At 43.8% G+C, this 16,973-nt stretch overlaps 1 protein-coding gene across 16 annotated transcripts in view; it reads right to left on the bottom strand.

Annotated features, from left to right (window-relative positions):
• The window catches only part of esrrb (estrogen-related receptor beta), a 59,701-nt gene that overhangs the window by 12,550 nt on the left and 30,178 nt on the right, over positions 1-16,973 (bottom strand). For 14 of the 16 annotated variants that reach the window (XR_003050459.1, XM_025058074.1, XM_025058063.1 and 11 more), the window contains 3 exons: positions 15,680-15,805; positions 8,021-8,131; positions 7,286-7,447 (listed from right to left, as the gene is read on the bottom strand). Coding sequence is in view for 15 of the 16 variants with exons in the window: in XM_025058074.1 (XP_024913842.1) it covers positions 7,286-7,447; positions 8,021-8,131; positions 15,680-15,805 (399 nt within the window). In the remaining variant the exon portion in view is untranslated. The remainder of the gene's footprint in view (positions 1-7,285; positions 7,448-8,020; positions 8,132-15,679; positions 15,806-16,973) is intronic. The other 2 variants (XM_025058049.1, XM_025058105.1) reach the window with 1 other exon arrangement.

The raw sequence follows: 16,973 nt of genomic DNA, 5'->3' as shown, positions 1-16,973 counted from the left end.
ACAGATTAATCAGCGCGCCGTTTCATCTGCCAGAGCACAGGACGGTCCAAAATGAAATGCTGGAGATTTCTGTTGAGCTGGAGTTCATATTCTATTAATTTATTATTGTTTCCCTCTCTCTCCCCGAGGGCCATTAGCACGGGTAATAAAAAGAGATGTAATTACGAGGCACGGCGGCCCCCCCCCCCTCCAGCTGCAGCCCCCCCGTAACCCCGCCTCAATCCACACACCGAGGACAAGAGAGAGACGGCGAGGGAGAGAGAGGGAGATGGAGAAATGGAGGATAAGAGAGAGGAGAAGATATGGAGCAGAGAGGAGTAAGATAAGAGAAAAGGGAGCGAGGGGGAGGGGGGGAGGGGGGGAATAAAGGGGGAGAGGAAGAGGGAGATAGAAAGAGGAAAGGGAGTATTTCTGCCAGGACAGGGGCAGATCTATCATGGCCGGCTATCAGAAGGACAAGCAGGCCCCGAAGACTTCTGCCCAGAGGCAATCTCACCTCCGCCAAGTCAAGTGCTCTCAGGGCTGCAGTCGGAGTTAAAATGCTGCTAACTGGACCCCAGAGGTTCAGGGTGTCTTTTTTTTTTTACCCACCTCCCACTGATGCTGCACAGAGATTACTCCACATCAAAGCTTCACTCTGAGACTTTCTTTTTCTAACCTTTGATTTAGAAAGACGCCTCTGTTCTGAGTGAATGATTTATAAACAGCAGGAACGATAACTGAGACTCTCCGTCTCTGTCCGTCTCTGTCCGTCTCTGTCCGTCTCTCGTGAATTCACATGACAGCGTCAGGAGAAGCCAATCAATAGCTGCTTAGTAATAAATTGCTGGGCTTGACATAAACGCAGTACACACACACACACACACACACACATACACGTTCTTCACCCATCAGTGACGGTGATGAGTATCGATATAAAGATACTCACGCAAGTATCGTTTGTGTATCGATTACTCTCAGAAACTACCAATACTGATAAATACACGGCAGGTATCTGTCAGGTACCACATACTGTAGAGCAGGTTACTACATGTACGAGCGTTTGTGGATCCATGATCATGTCATGTGACCACTGACCAGGAGAGCCATCACTCCATGGTGTCGGGTCGACTGGACATCGTTGACCTTTAATGGTAGTAATTAAACTAATTGAGTTACGTTTGTGTACAAATAAAGTGATGTCATTTGTGAGGAAGTTGTTAAATGTCCAGTATTTGTGAAGAATATGTGTTTTTTTTTGGGCGGTAAAGAAGAAAAAAAAAAGTGTGTTTTTTTTGGGCGGTAAAGAAAAAAAAGAAAAATCACACAAAGTATTGACTTAAAAAATAGGTATTGGACCAAATCACAAATGCTAAATGTTTCAACTCAAAGCCTGGTGTATGTCAGCTCAGTCAACATCCTCCAAACGGCCTCAGACAAGAGGTGGAACGGCTGAAAACCCATCTAATTTCCTCCCTTTTTTCAGCCTGACTGCCCTCTGTCAGGAGCCCCAGCCATCGGCCTCCTCTCCCCGTGATAACCGGCCCATTATCCCATTGTAAGTAGCCGGCCAATGGGTGATTTGACCAGCAGCCTGTGAACGTTATTAGGTTGAAGAACGTCAAATACAGTAATCCCCTTGTTTTAATCTGGAACCCGTGACCTCCTGACCCCGGCGGGGAAGTCTTTAGCCCTCCCTGGGGTCCCACTGTCCAACGCTCAGTGTTATGTATCCTCTCCCAGACACAAAGGCCAGGACGAATCGGGCTTTAATCATCACCATAATTACACATAATTTATCTGCGCTGCCACCGAGCAACGCTGCTTAATGAGGGACTCTGCTCTGCTGATGATCACTTAAAGGCACATCAGCGATTTATAAGTCCTGCCAAACAATCACCCACAAACACGGGAGGTATTCTACAGATTTGCTTTGTCTCGGCTCGTAGAGAGACGTAGTTATTTTATACAGTCATTCTTTAGGTAACGTTGGCGATTTCATGGCGTAGGAAAAAAACAAAAAAACGTCCAGTTCTGGATCAACTATTTCCTTTTCCTGTATTGGTTTTGTTCACATATATGGTAAACTAAATATAACACATTAATACAGTATTATCAATATCAGTGTTTTTAAACATTGGGGTCGCAGCCCCGCCTGGGGTCGCCTGGAAATCAAATGGGGTCGCCAGAAAAGTCAATGATAAATTAACAAAAACAATTACTGGTAAAAATATATTATTATTTTTTTTGAAATTATGATTTAAAACAGCACACAATCTTAAACAACTTATATTATTTGATATTCATGAATATAAATTTTCAGTTCAACTAAAAGGCAGAAAATAACAACATCTGAGAAGCTTGAGTTTTACGCAGCTTCAGACAACAGACTCTGTAGTGTATGTTCTAACGAGAGCAACGTCATTTCAGACATTAAGCCACGACGTGGAACTTCACCACTAGATGTTGCTAAATCCTTTGCATCTCTTATATGAAACATCTCTTTATAAAACTCCATAACTGTTGTTCCTGTGACTCTGTTCAGACACAACCATGAGGCTGATTCACCTGCTCATGTGTCACAGCAGCAAAACAAAGCCTTCCCCCCACCCTGCCTGACACACGTCCTCATCACGGCCCTGCACCCAGACCCCCCCCCCCCCCCCCCCCCCCCCCCCCCCCCCCCCTCCCCCCACCCCCCCCACCCCCCACCCCAACCCTAACCCTAACCCTAACCCTAACCCTACTACGTCAGAGGATAAATTGAATATACTAAGAGCTGTCTGTTAGTGTCTATATTTAATATAGTGCGCTGATGAGGTGTTGATTTATTGCTGGCCAGTATTCACACTCTATTACAAGGAGATTACGTAGCCTGAGTGGGATCAGGACGGCAACACAGTAAGTAGATTTCACAATTTAATGGCAAAGAGAAAACAGAAGCCCGGAGGGGGGTGGAGGAGGGAGGGCTGATGGGTGGGTGGGTGGATGGGTGGTGATTACGGCGGAGGGGGTTGAGCTGACACAAACAGGACAACGGACAAGAGGGGCGATCTCTTTTTAAAATGTCTATTAGATTAATCTGCCGCGAGGAGAGTACACAAAAACGAAACGCACAGAAAGACATGGGAATAAGTGTGTTGGAAATTAATTTCTTTGGGGCGAAAAAAATCGAGGTGTTTTGTGAACGTGACGCTTGTGGTGCCTCACCCTTCCCTGCAGGGGGTGCTATTAACTTAGCATGCGTGTTGTTTTTGTACGACACACACTGTAGTAATGACATTTTACCACCGCAGCTTCTCGACTGTGACACCTGTTGTTGTTAGCATCGTTAGCTTAGATAAACTACTGTCAAAAAATATATAAAATGCTGCTGTTGTTTTAACCATTTCACATTCCAGTGGTGACATGACACGAGTAAAAATATGTTTTACTGCTCCGGGGCAGCAGCCGAGTGTCAATGTTTACTTGGCCCCCCTCACCCTTCAGAGAATTCCCAGATGGAAACACTGGGGCCTGGGAAGCTCCGAGACTCCCAACAACACGCACCACTTGAATACGCAGCGTGCGTAGCGGGGTTTCTTTTTTTGCATACGAACACACGACATTCCCACTGCGGGTGGGAAAGGATGTGGGGGTCATAGAGGTCACGCTGGTAGCCCATCACTCTTGACGAAGGTGTCAGTGTCAAGGTGGTAAACAAGCTGCGGCGCTCCGGAGCTGTCAGTGGACTCAGTCACTGCCTAAACCTCTGGAACTGAGTGAAACGCAGCTTTATGAGATGGAAAGAAGGGCCGCAGGGCTGGACAGTGCACTGCTCTGTGTGTGTGTGTGTGTGTGTGTCAAAGGTTGTTAACACCTTAGCAACAACACGCCATCTGTCAGCACCCCCCCCACTAATGCTCCTAAGGAGCCTGCACCCCCAGGCCACCGAGCCGTGGTGGCTATTTGGAGCCGTGACAGAACAGCGTCCACGCGCTCCGCAGTAATTATCAGATCATCAACGGCAAATTCTGAATGAAGTGGAGGCTGAAGTCAGAAGACGGAAAATATGAAGGAGGATTTTTCGACGTCAGTCGGCGTCCACCATGTTAGCATCAGGTGTCGTCGCTGACTGTGATTCCAGTCCTGATCCGTATGTGTCATTTAATCATCAAAACCTGTCTTTTAGGTTTGGTGGAAAAAAAAAAAAAATCTATGTTGATTGACCTCAAATTCACATTTAGATTTTTCCCTAAAACTCAAGCATAAAAAAAAAAAATCCTGAACAGGATTGGCTCTTGCTGCTTCCTGGCGTTTCTTTCTCCCTGCTTTGCCAAAGATTAAATGTGTTTCCATGACTTTTTCTTTTTATTCCAATCAGAAAAAAGAGGACAGTTTTAAAAGTTTAAACGTTGCTAGAAACGAGTGAGATACCTGAGAAGAGGAGTGATCAATAAGTAGATCCCAGCAGATCACAGAGGTAGATCAACAGTTATGATAAAAAATGAAAAATATAAATTTAATTCTGTAGTTGTGGAGTAATGACCAAAAACAAATGATTTTGTTCATATACAGTTCATATGAGTAAATATATATTTCATATGTGTGAACATCATGGCCTCAAATGTTATGGTAAGGTCAAAGGTGAATCAACCCAGTCTGACTTCACTTTGTTTTTACTGATCTAAATTATAGTCAAACTTTGAACCATCTCTCGCATTTTTAACATTTCTTTCATGGAAACCTGAGGAATTATTTAGGTTTTGTTCCTGTTCCAGAAACAAAGCCCTCGTTCTATTGGAAACCTTTGAATCAACACCATGATTTTTCAACAGCGCCCCCTCCTAGCACTTCTGCTCCCCCCAATTAAAACTCAATACGGCCCCTCCACTTCACATTAAACCACAGTTTAACCCATTTTCAAATGTTAACGTAGAAAACGTCAAAATGTAGTAAAAAAAAAAAAAAAAGAAAAATCCATGGAGACGACGTAAGTGCCAATTTCCCTGACGTTTTAAACTGTTACGTTTGTACACGTCGGCTCATCAGTCAATGGCTGTAATCAATGTGATCCACTTCATAATGAACTGTTAATCTTTTTAATTCCTTTTCCTAAGGCTGCGAAAATCTATCAGAATGCAATCAGCAGTTTTTATACCCTCATTCCTGCCTTGTCCCTGAGCGGGCGGTGGGAGAAATATAGTGGGGGACGGAGCGCGGCAGGCTGCCCCGAGGTAGCGCTGGTGCGGGGAGTGTTAGTGCACCGAGTCTCGCTCAACCAGTGAACCGTCTCTGATCAGGTTCAGCCATGTACAACTCAATTATGCAGCCATTTCATGGCCAGAGGACACCTAGTGTCCTAATACAGACACCACCAGAGGGACTGACATAAACCAAGGAGTGAAGTGAAAGTCTTTATTCTGTCGCCGTCTTTATGATCTAAAAATATGTCTGGCTCTGATAGACATGTTAAACCTGTCCCGGTGCGGTGCGGTGTGTGCAGCGCCTCTTGTGTGTGTGTGTGCTGCAGGTGCGTATGTATTTACCCACAAGCAGATCAGAATAATCAGCTTAGACCCCGGTGTCCTGCATGTGCTGCAGAATCACCGTGTTTAAAGTAATTGCTCACAATAGGAACAGGCTTAGTGACTCAGGTTTTGGGTTAAATGATTATTATGGGTGCGTTTGGAACGACAAGTTCATCGTTGCAATTTGTGGGTCAAATCCCATTAGCTTTATTAATCCGCCCGCTGTACGAGACAGGTTGGCCTAATCTGATTAGGGATGTTTTTAGCGACGCAAAAAACTACGACGAGTGTGGAAATATTTCAACGTGTTTTCCTTTTTTAACGTGTGCGATACAAAGATAAAAGCTGGGGAGAAATTACACAAAAAATATACGAAACAAAAAAAAAGACACATTTTCAGTGTGAAAACTTTTCATATTGCACGTGAAACCGCCGCAGAATTCACAGCAGGAGCCGGAAGAAGGAATGTGGTCATTTTTGGGAAAAGTTTTTCTGGGTCACAAACGATGAGAGTGTGTTCTGGTTGTGAGCTGCGATCCAGTCCTGACTAAGCCCCTGGGTTAAACTCTCAATCTGCTGATCAGGCAGGGCCTGTGCGGAGCTGTACAAACAGTCTGGATGAATACGGGGTCAGAGCTGAGGCCACAGGCTGGCAGCGGATCCATCTCTAATCTCCTTACTATCAGATCTGTACCTGATTAATACCCTCCCTTCTGCAAAGGTGTCTAATACCTGTGCAGAACACGGCGCTCCCGTCTGAGGTCAGCCCGCGCACGTTCTCCTGCTCCGATTTAATCGCTTTAAACACTTCAATTGGAATTCATCATCTAAATTGACTGATATGATGCTAAAGTATGCAAAAAATAAACAACCAAAAAAAACAAAAACAAACACCAGCACAGCTGGGATGTCTGTTGGTTTCTGTGAAAGGTGGCGTGACCCGACCCCCCCGGGGACGTTGCACATTTCCCAGCATGCTGACAGCAGTGTGCTCACCTAAGTTATGCTGATGAGAAGGAAGAGGTTACGGAGGAGCAGCTGAGGGACACATTCATTTAGTTTGTTACCCCCCTCCCTCACCCCCTCCCTCACCCGCTCTACGCCTGCAACACTGTTCTGTTATGGAGTTATGGGGGTCAAACTCAAGATCAGGAAGAATCTGCCTGGGTTGCAAAAAAAAAAAAAAAAGGAGTGACTAAACAATGTGTTCTCTGTCAAAATGAGAGAGAAAAGTCTTGAAGGAAGCAAAATCTGTGCTGACGTGAGGCAGTGTGTCCTTAATTCAACAGCCTCTTATAACCTAACACCTCGTTTATCACAACGTCTGTGGGGTGAGGAAGAAACATGATTATGTCCATCAATAATTCAACACGTGTGTGTGTGTGTGTGGCAGTGAGTGTGTGTGTGTGTGTGAGATATGAAGTCCTTTTCTATATTGGACTGCTCCCCGAACTTTTGGTGATTACAGCCCACATTCTCACCGTCTCTCCATTCAATTCAGGGGTTTTAGATGCACTCTATTGATTTGTTCCTTTCACAGCTTTGTCCACTCTGCACCCCCCCCCCTCCACCCCCACCATTCGCTACACCACCTGAGGCTGTATGAGGTACTGTCAATAATTATTTTGTGTGTGTGGGGTCATGCGCATGTGTGTGTGAGAGAGAGAGAGAGAGAGAGAGGAAGTGGAGAACGACGGTGGAACGTGTAAAAGTCGGATTCTAACAATTAAAAATAAAGACTTTTTTTCTAAGTCGGATTCAAACAATTAAAAATAAAGACTTTTTTTCCTAAATACCTGGGATGTGTTTGGCCCAGCCGATGATGACCACTAGCTCACGGTCGGCAAGGTCGCAGAGCGTAGTGAGAGCCTTGATGTCGCTCTCGGGCATGGTCGGGTCAGGCATGGCATAGATCTTCTCCGGCTCCGCCACCAACAGGTGAGACACTATCTTTGTGACTAAGGACAGAGGAGGACGCCCAAAAAAAAAAGAAGAAAAAAAAAAAAAAACAGAGGTCAGGGATTGTATCGCTGCAGAACTTAGAGGAGAACAAAGATCCACAGAGGAAGACAAAACACAGAGAGTTGAAATGATGTAAAAACAAAAAACTACATTTTGGAAAAAACAACTGTAAAAAGAGTAAATGAAAATCTAAGCTGCTGGTACTCTTGGTGCTTTACTGCTACGCCACCTAGTGAGTACTATCATTTTCACATTTTTATTTTAAAATTTTTTTTTGGTATCTTATGTCTCACTTTTATCTCACCATCTGGATTCAACCTGGTTGTTTTGGTTCTGACCTCCTTAATTCTATTTCAATCTCTTCAACATTTTGTTCCAAAATCCTCAGCTCAGAAACTTCTAATTCAGCCGCGACTGGAACCTTATCTGGCCTAGATTTCTGACCAGCGACCCCTCGACTGTCCTCTCACGTCCCTCCGCTCTGCCTCAGTTTGTACCTGGGTGCTGGCCAGGCAGGGGAGGGGCCACGGAGCAGGGAGACAATGGACAAGTGATGGAGCAGTACTCACGGGGCTTCTTGGTGGGAGGGGGGAGCGTCAGGCCGAGGTACGGGTTGTTTTCTGTGTCCAACCTCCGCTTGTACTTCTGTCTGCCCCCTCGCACGCGGTCCAGACGAACCCCTGCGGAGGGAAATAAGAAAAGAACAAAGACTGAAGAGATCGCATTTGGAGACGATCGATCGTTTGGAGGACATTGATTAACGAAGAGAAAGAGGATCAAAGGATAAATGTGGATGTGCAGGGGTTCAAAACAACAAGAAAAAAAACAACAACAATCCTCCATTTAAATAGAAAATCAACTAAACACACGCATTAGACACAGGTGATAGACTGATAACACCTGTGTGGCCAATCAGAGGCAAACGTACTAGACCAGACCTGGACAAACTATGGCTCGGGGACCAGATACGGTTCGTGTTTTTGTTGGTTCAAATAATGTTAATGTTGTATTTGGCTACGTTTGTAGAGATATACTGGAGGAGAGGCTCAAAGGGCAGGGGTGGCTCAGTGGTTAAGGACGCAGACTTGGGTCCGGAAGGTTGCAGGTTTGAGTCCACCACATGGATGGTGTGCTGTGTCACAATGACAAATAATTCACTTTCAAACTGCTCAAAAGCCTGATTAAAATTCAAGCTGACATCATGAAGGAATAAAGACTTGACTTAAAGACCTGTTCAGTTTTTATTCAGCTTCAAGTTGGTTTTGTTAGAAAAAGAACCAGACTATAACAGCAAAGATAAATCCAGGAGGTGGAGACGTTGTTGAACTTAAGGAAACACAGAACGACTTGACAGCAGCGTCAAGACTTCTATGTAAACACACACACACACACACACAAAGGTATTGAAATGAGTGAGTGTGTGTGTGTGTGTGTGTGTGTGGATGCTCGTCCCATATGTGGTCCATGCCTGGCTGGTCTACTGTGACACAGCTGAGCCCAGAGCAGGTCTAAACAGATGAATATTTAACGCAGGGTCAGTGATCTCACAGACTGGCCTTCTAATTATTTAGCTTTTGGGTCGAGGCAGACTGAATACTAATTAGCTGTCAGCTACACACTCCTCTCTCTCTCTCTCTCTCTCTCTGTGTGTGTTTATTTGAGAGAAGGCGCTCAGGTGTGTGTGTGTGTGTGTGTGTGTGTGCTCGGCGGGATCCAGACAAGGAAACTTATCCAGTCCACGAGTGAGGACCTAATCCCACACGCGCTGCACAGAGCCCTCCACCGTCACATACGCAGCAGATAGATAACTGGGGTATTGCTTTCCCATAAAAGACCCTTATTTCACCCCTCTTCCGCGGGGGTAGCGCGGAGGCCTTATCACCCCCGACCACACCTACGGTCCCAGGTTCCACGCTGATACTGTAAATGTCACACGGGCCTCGTCATAACATTAGTTATTTATTATCTCATTATTTGATAAGGCTGTTTCTATTTGGGTGCCTTTCCTTTTTTTATTAATTTTCAACATAGTTAAAATATTTCATCTGCACTCTTCTGTTTATTTGATACCCGCGCGCAGGTATTTGGTTATTTAATGTAATTGTATGCAAACATTTCTATCCCGCCGCGCTGTATCTGAAGCAGCACGTCAGCGGTACGGCCTAAATATCCCAGATATCTTAATCCTGTCAAGAGGGAGAAGCCCCCCCCCCCCCCCCCCCCCTCCTCTTCAATTTACCTTGTATGCATAATGTAACCCCTCTCCAAACAAATTTAATTCTAAAGGGTGGAGGAGAAAAGGTTCAATGAAATGCTGGTGGTGGCGCTGGAGTTAATTTGTCAGCCTGCCGCGTCCTCTGAGCCAATGGCGCCGTGCGGCCAGAGCACTTCCTTGATGATTTCATCACTTTCTAACAGGGAGGACGGTGTCAAACCTGGGCTTTGTACAGCCACTGCAAATGAGCCTAATACAATTTGCCCATCAGCGAGTGCTCTCCGAGAGGATGAGTTTGGACGCGGCCCGTGCATGCGTGATTGGAGGTGACTCGGTCGAACGGGACGACGCCCGGTTAAAAACCTGGACGCAGTTTAAATGAAAACAAACACGGCGCTGAATTTATGCCAAACATGGGCAGCTTTTTTTTTGTGGCTTATCTTTAAAAACCACATTGAGGTCCTGACGCGTGCGCGGCACGCGGTGGCGTCACGTAGCTGTTAAACTCAGATTTTTGTCTACTTATATAAATGATTTGATTCCCTGGAAACACAAATCTGATTAGGATTGTTTTTCAATTTCCTGACACAGAAAACCCACTAACCTAATTACCACCATTTCCCAACTGAGTCTCTTCCTTCCCAGCAAACGCAAGGGAATCATTTGGCAGCAACTACCTTTACACACACACACACACACACACACACACTGGGCTCATGCATGATGGCTATGTTGATATTTGTTAGATAAAACATATTAGACTGTGGTTTTAGACACAATACAACCATCTCTTAAACAATAACTATGACATTTTATAATGAACGCTGAATATTGTTCGTCTTTTCACAGCGACACCGCTCTCTGCCTTGGTTCTTATCTCAATGAAGTTGTTTTTTTTAGTGGAAAACTAAGCGTAGCGTAAGTGGAAAGAAGAAGTTGAAAAAGAAGAAAGAAGTAAAAAAAAAGACAAAAAAGAAAATGAGAAACAAAAAATGTTTGAAATGAAAAAGAAGAAAGAAGAAAGAAGAAAAAAAAAAGAAAAACAGAAAATGAGAAACAAAAAATGTTTGAAAGAAAAAGTATGAAAAGGAAGAGCAAGGAAAGGAAAAAAGTTGAAAAAAGAGAAAAACTGCAGAAAAGAGAAGAAAGGAAAAGAAGGAGACGGAAAAAAATGAAACAGAAAAAAATGGGTAGAAAGAAGAAGGGAAAGGTTGGAGAGAGAGAAAAAGAAAGAAGAGTAAAGAAAAGAAAATAGGAGAAAAGTGATAGAAGGAAACAAAGAAAGAGGAATTGAAAGATAAGAAGCACAAAAGGAAAGAGGAAGAGAGGAAGGAAATAGGAAAAACAAAGAACAAAAAGAAGAAAAAGACCGAGAGGAAACCAAAAAAAAAATAAAAAAATGAAAGAACCAAAAACCCTGATTCTACTTTCTGTCTGTTAAACGTCTACAATCAAAGCTCCTGAAACTGGTTGGTGTTTTATGTTTCTGTGTTGAAAAAGTTTAAAGTTCTCCAAGTCAGGGTTTCCACATAACCAGGACGTTGTGAACCTAACCTAAGTCCTAACTCCTCGCCAGATCACAGAGAACGCTGCGGTGAGACGGCGCTCTGTTTACCCAAACAAACCCCGATTCCCACGTACTCCATCTTTAAGGAATCTTGACAATAATCCTTAAAGTACTTCTACATTTGAAGTGCATTTGCTGCTCAGGTTTAAGAGCTTAAGATCTTCTCGGTGCAGCTGGGACGGCCCTGCTGGAACTGTCGGCATGGAACATTCTTCTCATTGTCAAACCTGACGTCAGCGCTTCTTGTGCTTCCTTGGACTCGCGGCTCTGGCCCCTGGGCTGGGTTTGAGTCACGTGACGGTGTCAGCCGGTGTAAAGCCAGTGATCAAGGTAGAACGCTGCCTCTTTTAATTAGAACAGTCCTGGCTATAATTAACAGATGCTGACAGGAATTAAAGCTCGGCATTAACCTGTCTCATTTTACTGTCCGACAGGGCCAGACGCAGGCGGAGAGGAAGAGGCTGTGATTAAGTGCAGCGACAGGGAGTCGTTCAGTCGTGCTGTCAGCCACTGAGGCCAGGACTTTATTGGAGCCTCTCAAAGTTTCCTGTGTCCTCTCGGTGACACCTAAAGCTTTAAGTGACCACTCTGCTGTGGCTCCTTCAGCGTAAACACAAGGTGTGTTTCGAAATGTGCCGAGCAACATTTCATCTGGAGTCGTTGGGGGGGAGAGGGGGGGAGACGACGGGTGACCGCAGCCAACGCACGGTGTAGCGAGGGGCAGTGGTGAACGAGCTCGGGTATCAGCTCTTCAAAGCACAGTGCTGGAGGGGTGAGGGGTGAGGAGGGGGGGTGAGGGCTTGTGGCCAAGGCGGCTGGCATTTGTGTGTGGATTAGCCAAGCCCTGGGGCGGGGGCGGGGGCCGAGGCCAGCTGACCTGAGGCTCTTCTTTCTCTCCAAAAACAATAATAATCCCCGTTCAGGCGCTCTCCTACAGAAGGGCCTGTCTTCACTCACTTTGTGCGGCCCCTTATTTTGAGGCCCTCACCTGTTGAGAGTGTGGCTCGCTGGGGGGGGGGAGAAAGTGTCAGCATGTCTGGGATGGTTGGCAATGCCAAGAGGGGCTTAGGCGGACCCTATTTTAGCTGGGAAAATCAGAAGGCCACATGGCAAGGCATGGCGGACCTCTCCTTTCAAGGCAGCCGCCCTGTTAAACTGCCATCTGCACCGTTTCAACGCGCCGCTGTTGCCAGCTTTGCATGTTTGTAGTCAGGCTGCAGCAGCGCTGGTCACGAGTGGTGATGAGCGAGGGTGAGGGGGGGGTGAAGGGGGGGAACGACTGACAGGCCTTTGCCACCTCTCCCCATCTGTTGACCCTCAGGGGCTGCCACAGTGACTCCCCGTTCACAGGTTAGCGTCGACGTCTTCTGATGTCCCTCAGCTGACAGCGTGTTTGTCTCACCAACATTTTAAAATAGTTTTTTTTTTTTTAACTACTACGAGGCTGTATGTGAAACACCTGAGTATTTACATGTATTTACAGCGTAGTGAACCCACTGAGGTGCAGTGGAGGGGTCTTCATGGACGACTGTACTGTCAGTAAAAGAACACGACGACCTCTGACCTCCAGCACATGATGAGTTTTGACTTTGAGCAAAAACGTCTTCCACCAAAAATCATATTTTTTTAAATATATATAAAATGCAAAAATAACAAAAAATATGACAAAGAATATCAAAAACTTATTAAGGACGTTAGATCCCAACGATCAGTTAAAACCTTTTGAAATTCTCAAAACTGCTCTAAAAACATCCATTGATGAAAACACGATTTTTACAAAATAAACCATAAAAACTTAAAAGCAATAATCAATAATCAACTGTTATATTAGAAATAATAATACAATTTTTAAAAAAATTTATTTTAAGTTTTACAAAACAAAAACCCAGTGTAACTTTACCTCATTTAACTGATGCAAAAAGTTCAAAATATAAAGTTCACTTTATCCACCATGGACATGATGTCAACATTAAACCTGTGCAGGTCTCAACATTGGCTCCAGGGCCCGACTTTGGACACGACAGTGATGAACAAATGAAAAATACACAAGGACTTTCTGCTCAAAAACAATCAGTGAAGTTTCCCTGTACTTCTGCAGTACGTGTGTGTACTGTGTACTGTGTACTGTGTACAGTAGAGTGACTCTGAAGCCAGTCCACAGAGCAACTCCCACTGAATGATGTCAATGTAATCTCTCAATACTATCTTGTCTGCTCTGAGCTCTGATCCGTTTCCATTGATCAGAGGAAAAACCTGTTGGTCCTGACATTTGATTCTTCTATTGATCACTTCCTCCTTTACACACATATATACATATATACATGTATATGTATATATGTATTTATATATATTATATATACACATATAAATAAATATGCATACATATACACATACATTCATATAAAAATATATATTTATATATATATTATATATGCACATATAAATATATTTTTATATATGTATATATTTATATATATTATATATACATATATGCATATATTTATACATACATTCATATATAAATATATATTTATATATGTGTATATATTTATATATAAACATATATATATGCATACATAAATACATACGCTCATACATAAATATATATTTATACATGTATATGCATTACATAAATATATATATAATTATATACGCATACATATATATTTACAAATATATTATTATTGTTTGTTTCCTTCACAGGTACCGATGTGCCGTTGTCTTCCGTCGGGGGGCAGCACTGTTCTTCGCCGCTGCGGAGTTATAATTAGGAAGACTTTCCATCGAGACACAATGTGACCTTTCTGTGGTAATGACACTGACTGGCAACCTCAGTCACATGAGCGCCGACCGCCTCCACACCAGGAGGCCGAGCGTGGCGTTGAGCCGGCGGCTCGGTCCAGCTTACAGTTAACGCAGACCACGTGTTAATTTTCCATGTAATCGCAGCGCTCGAACGTGTTGGAACTCGGCGAAGATCGCGACACAAACAGAACTCCGGATCTGTTCTCTGCTCGTCGTGGAATGAAAAAAGTAGAAAAAAAAAAAAAAAAAAAAACGGCAGCGTAATTGTATTTGTGGGACAAAGGCGGCCGTTTTGGCAGTGGCCGAGCCGTGCTTCACTCAGTCGATGACAACGGCCGCGGCGGTTGCTGATGACAGTTGCTATCTTAAAGAGGAGCTTCATTCATATTCTGTGAATGTGCTGAACACACAGTGTGTGCATTAGAAGCGCGGGCTTAGCCAAAAGTCTGCACACAGCCCACTTTTTACACTCTGCCCTGACACTGGTCATTCATTTATCGCCGCTGCTACATATTTTTGTAGTCTCTTATTCTCCAAGATGATATATTGGCATAAATTTTTCATCAGATAGTAATGTGATTACTCTGTCTTTCTGGCACTGAGGCTTTATCTGGCTGCACGCAGTCCAGGGGATTCTGTTACTGCGTGGAGATCCATACAGGCTATGACTCTGGCTTCAGGTGGCAACTGGATATATATGCATCTATAAATCCCGCTCTCCAGTGAATAATGGGGGAATAATGCCAGAATATATGGACCCTGGAGAGTTTGACAGAGGAATTCAAATCGCTCAGTTTAAGGGAATTTCTTTTTTTTTCCCCCCCTTTTTTTTCTTTTCTTCTCTTACATCTTCTGTCGTTTATGCTAACGCTTACAACTAATTAGCACCTTAAAAAAAATCATTAACATCTTTCAGTAAAGGATCTTAAACAAACAACACTTTTATTCTATGCTGTTTTTGTTTTTTTTCGTCTCTTTGCGTTTGGATGATCTAACAAACAAGAGTGAGAGAGGGAAAGAAAAACAGAGAGACAGACGGGAACACAATCACTGGCAAAATAGAGTACGAATGGATTGTTGTCTCTCCAGACATGTGCTCACCCTCAGGGTCTCTGAAGGAGCTCAGTCATCAGCACTGAGGAGGGAGGGAGGGAGGGAGAGAGAGAGGGGGAGAGAGAGAGGCCGAGGAATCCATCGGAGGTGTGTTTAATTGTCACTGAATTCCCTGCTGGCGCGACTTTAAGAAAACCATCCACAGGAAGGGAGCTGAGATGTTCGGAAAACATTTAGCGGATCAATACGCCGGCGAGAGCTGAGACGGCGTGCGCTCACTGAGCCTTTTTTTTTTTTCCTCTCTCTCTCCAGGTGGAATACGGTTACGTTTCTATTACTCAGACGCACTCGCTCGACACATTCAGCATATTTCTGTCCTCAGATCAACTGCAAATTATTTACTGTGGAGTTACTAGGGGGCGCTGGTGGGTGAGTGGGGGGGGGTCATGATGTAGTACACAGAATGGAGGACTGGTTTTTTTTGTTTGTTTTTTTTTTTGCATGAAGGTGTGTTTTTTTTTTACTTCAAATATACATACAGTGCTGTGAGTGCAGCAGGATGACGTAATAGAATAAAAATGTTCTTACTCTTCTTACCTTCTTTGAGCATCCCCACTTTGAGGCATTTCATGAAGCGACAAGCCTGACATGATTTGCGTCTTCGCTTCGTGATCTCACACTCGTTTGTGGCCGGACAGCTGTACTCTATGTTACCTGGGAGAGAGAGAGAGAGAGAGAGAGAGAGAGAGAGAGAGAGAGAGAGAGAAGACGAGAGGGGAAGTTCTGGGCGGCATTGTTGATGTGAAATGATGTGATGATAATGAAGGATCAGGAGAATGAGCCAATACAGGGGCTGAACGTCTGCTCAGTTAAAGCAATCAAGAATTAAAATATATATATATTATAATTATTATTTTATATCATATAGTCATGCATATTTTTTTAAAAAGAAAAGGAAAAAAAATGTTTGAAGCACATGATTTAATTTGAACACTGAATGCACCACAGCCTTATTAAAATAAAAAAAGTCACATTAGAATTTACATTTTTTTTCTTTAGGTAAACCTACTATTTGTTTTGGGTTTTTTTTGTTTTGTTTGTATTATGTTTTTTATTTTCACCAAAAAGATGTAGAGAAATGTGAATTTTGAACCTTCTGAACCAGAAATCACAAAAATATCATCAAAACAAACACCAAGTTCTGAAACCGCCACCAAAAAAAACTAAATCTGTAGCTGACGCACGGCCAAAAGGCTACAAAAATGGTGTAAAATACATTATTTTTAGTTGCTTTAATGCTCTTTTTCAGACCAAATCTGAACGCCCAAACATACAACACTGAACAGAACAGAACAAACTGATAAATGTTCATGTTTTTGTTTCCGTGCCAACATTTTTAAGCGTTTATTAAAGGGATCAAATTTAAAAATATGTTCAGCAAACATTTCACCTTTGGTCTGCTGATTGACCAAACACTGAAGGTTTTATATATATATTTCTTTCATCCAGTGATTTCATAACAGCACATATATTCTTCCTAAGGTCTGGCATCGGCCCCAGATTCAGACATTTCTGCACCTCTAGGAATAACCTGGAAACACTTGCTCTCAGCGCTGCCATGTGCTCTGTGACAAATCGTCCACTTTTAACCAGACGTTCACGTCATATGCTTTTTTTTCATGGTGGCTCCACGTGGGTCGCGGGACCCCGGCTGTCCTCCAGCCAAAACTGCCCTTTTCATGGCGAGCGCCACAGCACCAGAGGTAAAAGCCGGGGGTGGAAGCAAAGCTAGGGTATTCCTGCAGGACCCATCGGTGGTCCGCCCCGTTCAGGCCCACCTCTAAATTGGTCTCATTAATTCTAGATGTGTCCCCTCCAGGCC

This window comes from Cynoglossus semilaevis, chromosome 1 (assembly GCF_000523025.1).
Source record: "Cynoglossus semilaevis isolate Cse_v1.0 chromosome 1, Cse_v1.0, whole genome shotgun sequence".
Classification (NCBI taxonomy): domain Eukaryota; kingdom Metazoa; phylum Chordata; class Actinopteri; order Pleuronectiformes; family Cynoglossidae; genus Cynoglossus; species Cynoglossus semilaevis.
This window is presented reverse-complemented; position numbering and strand designations above follow the sequence as displayed.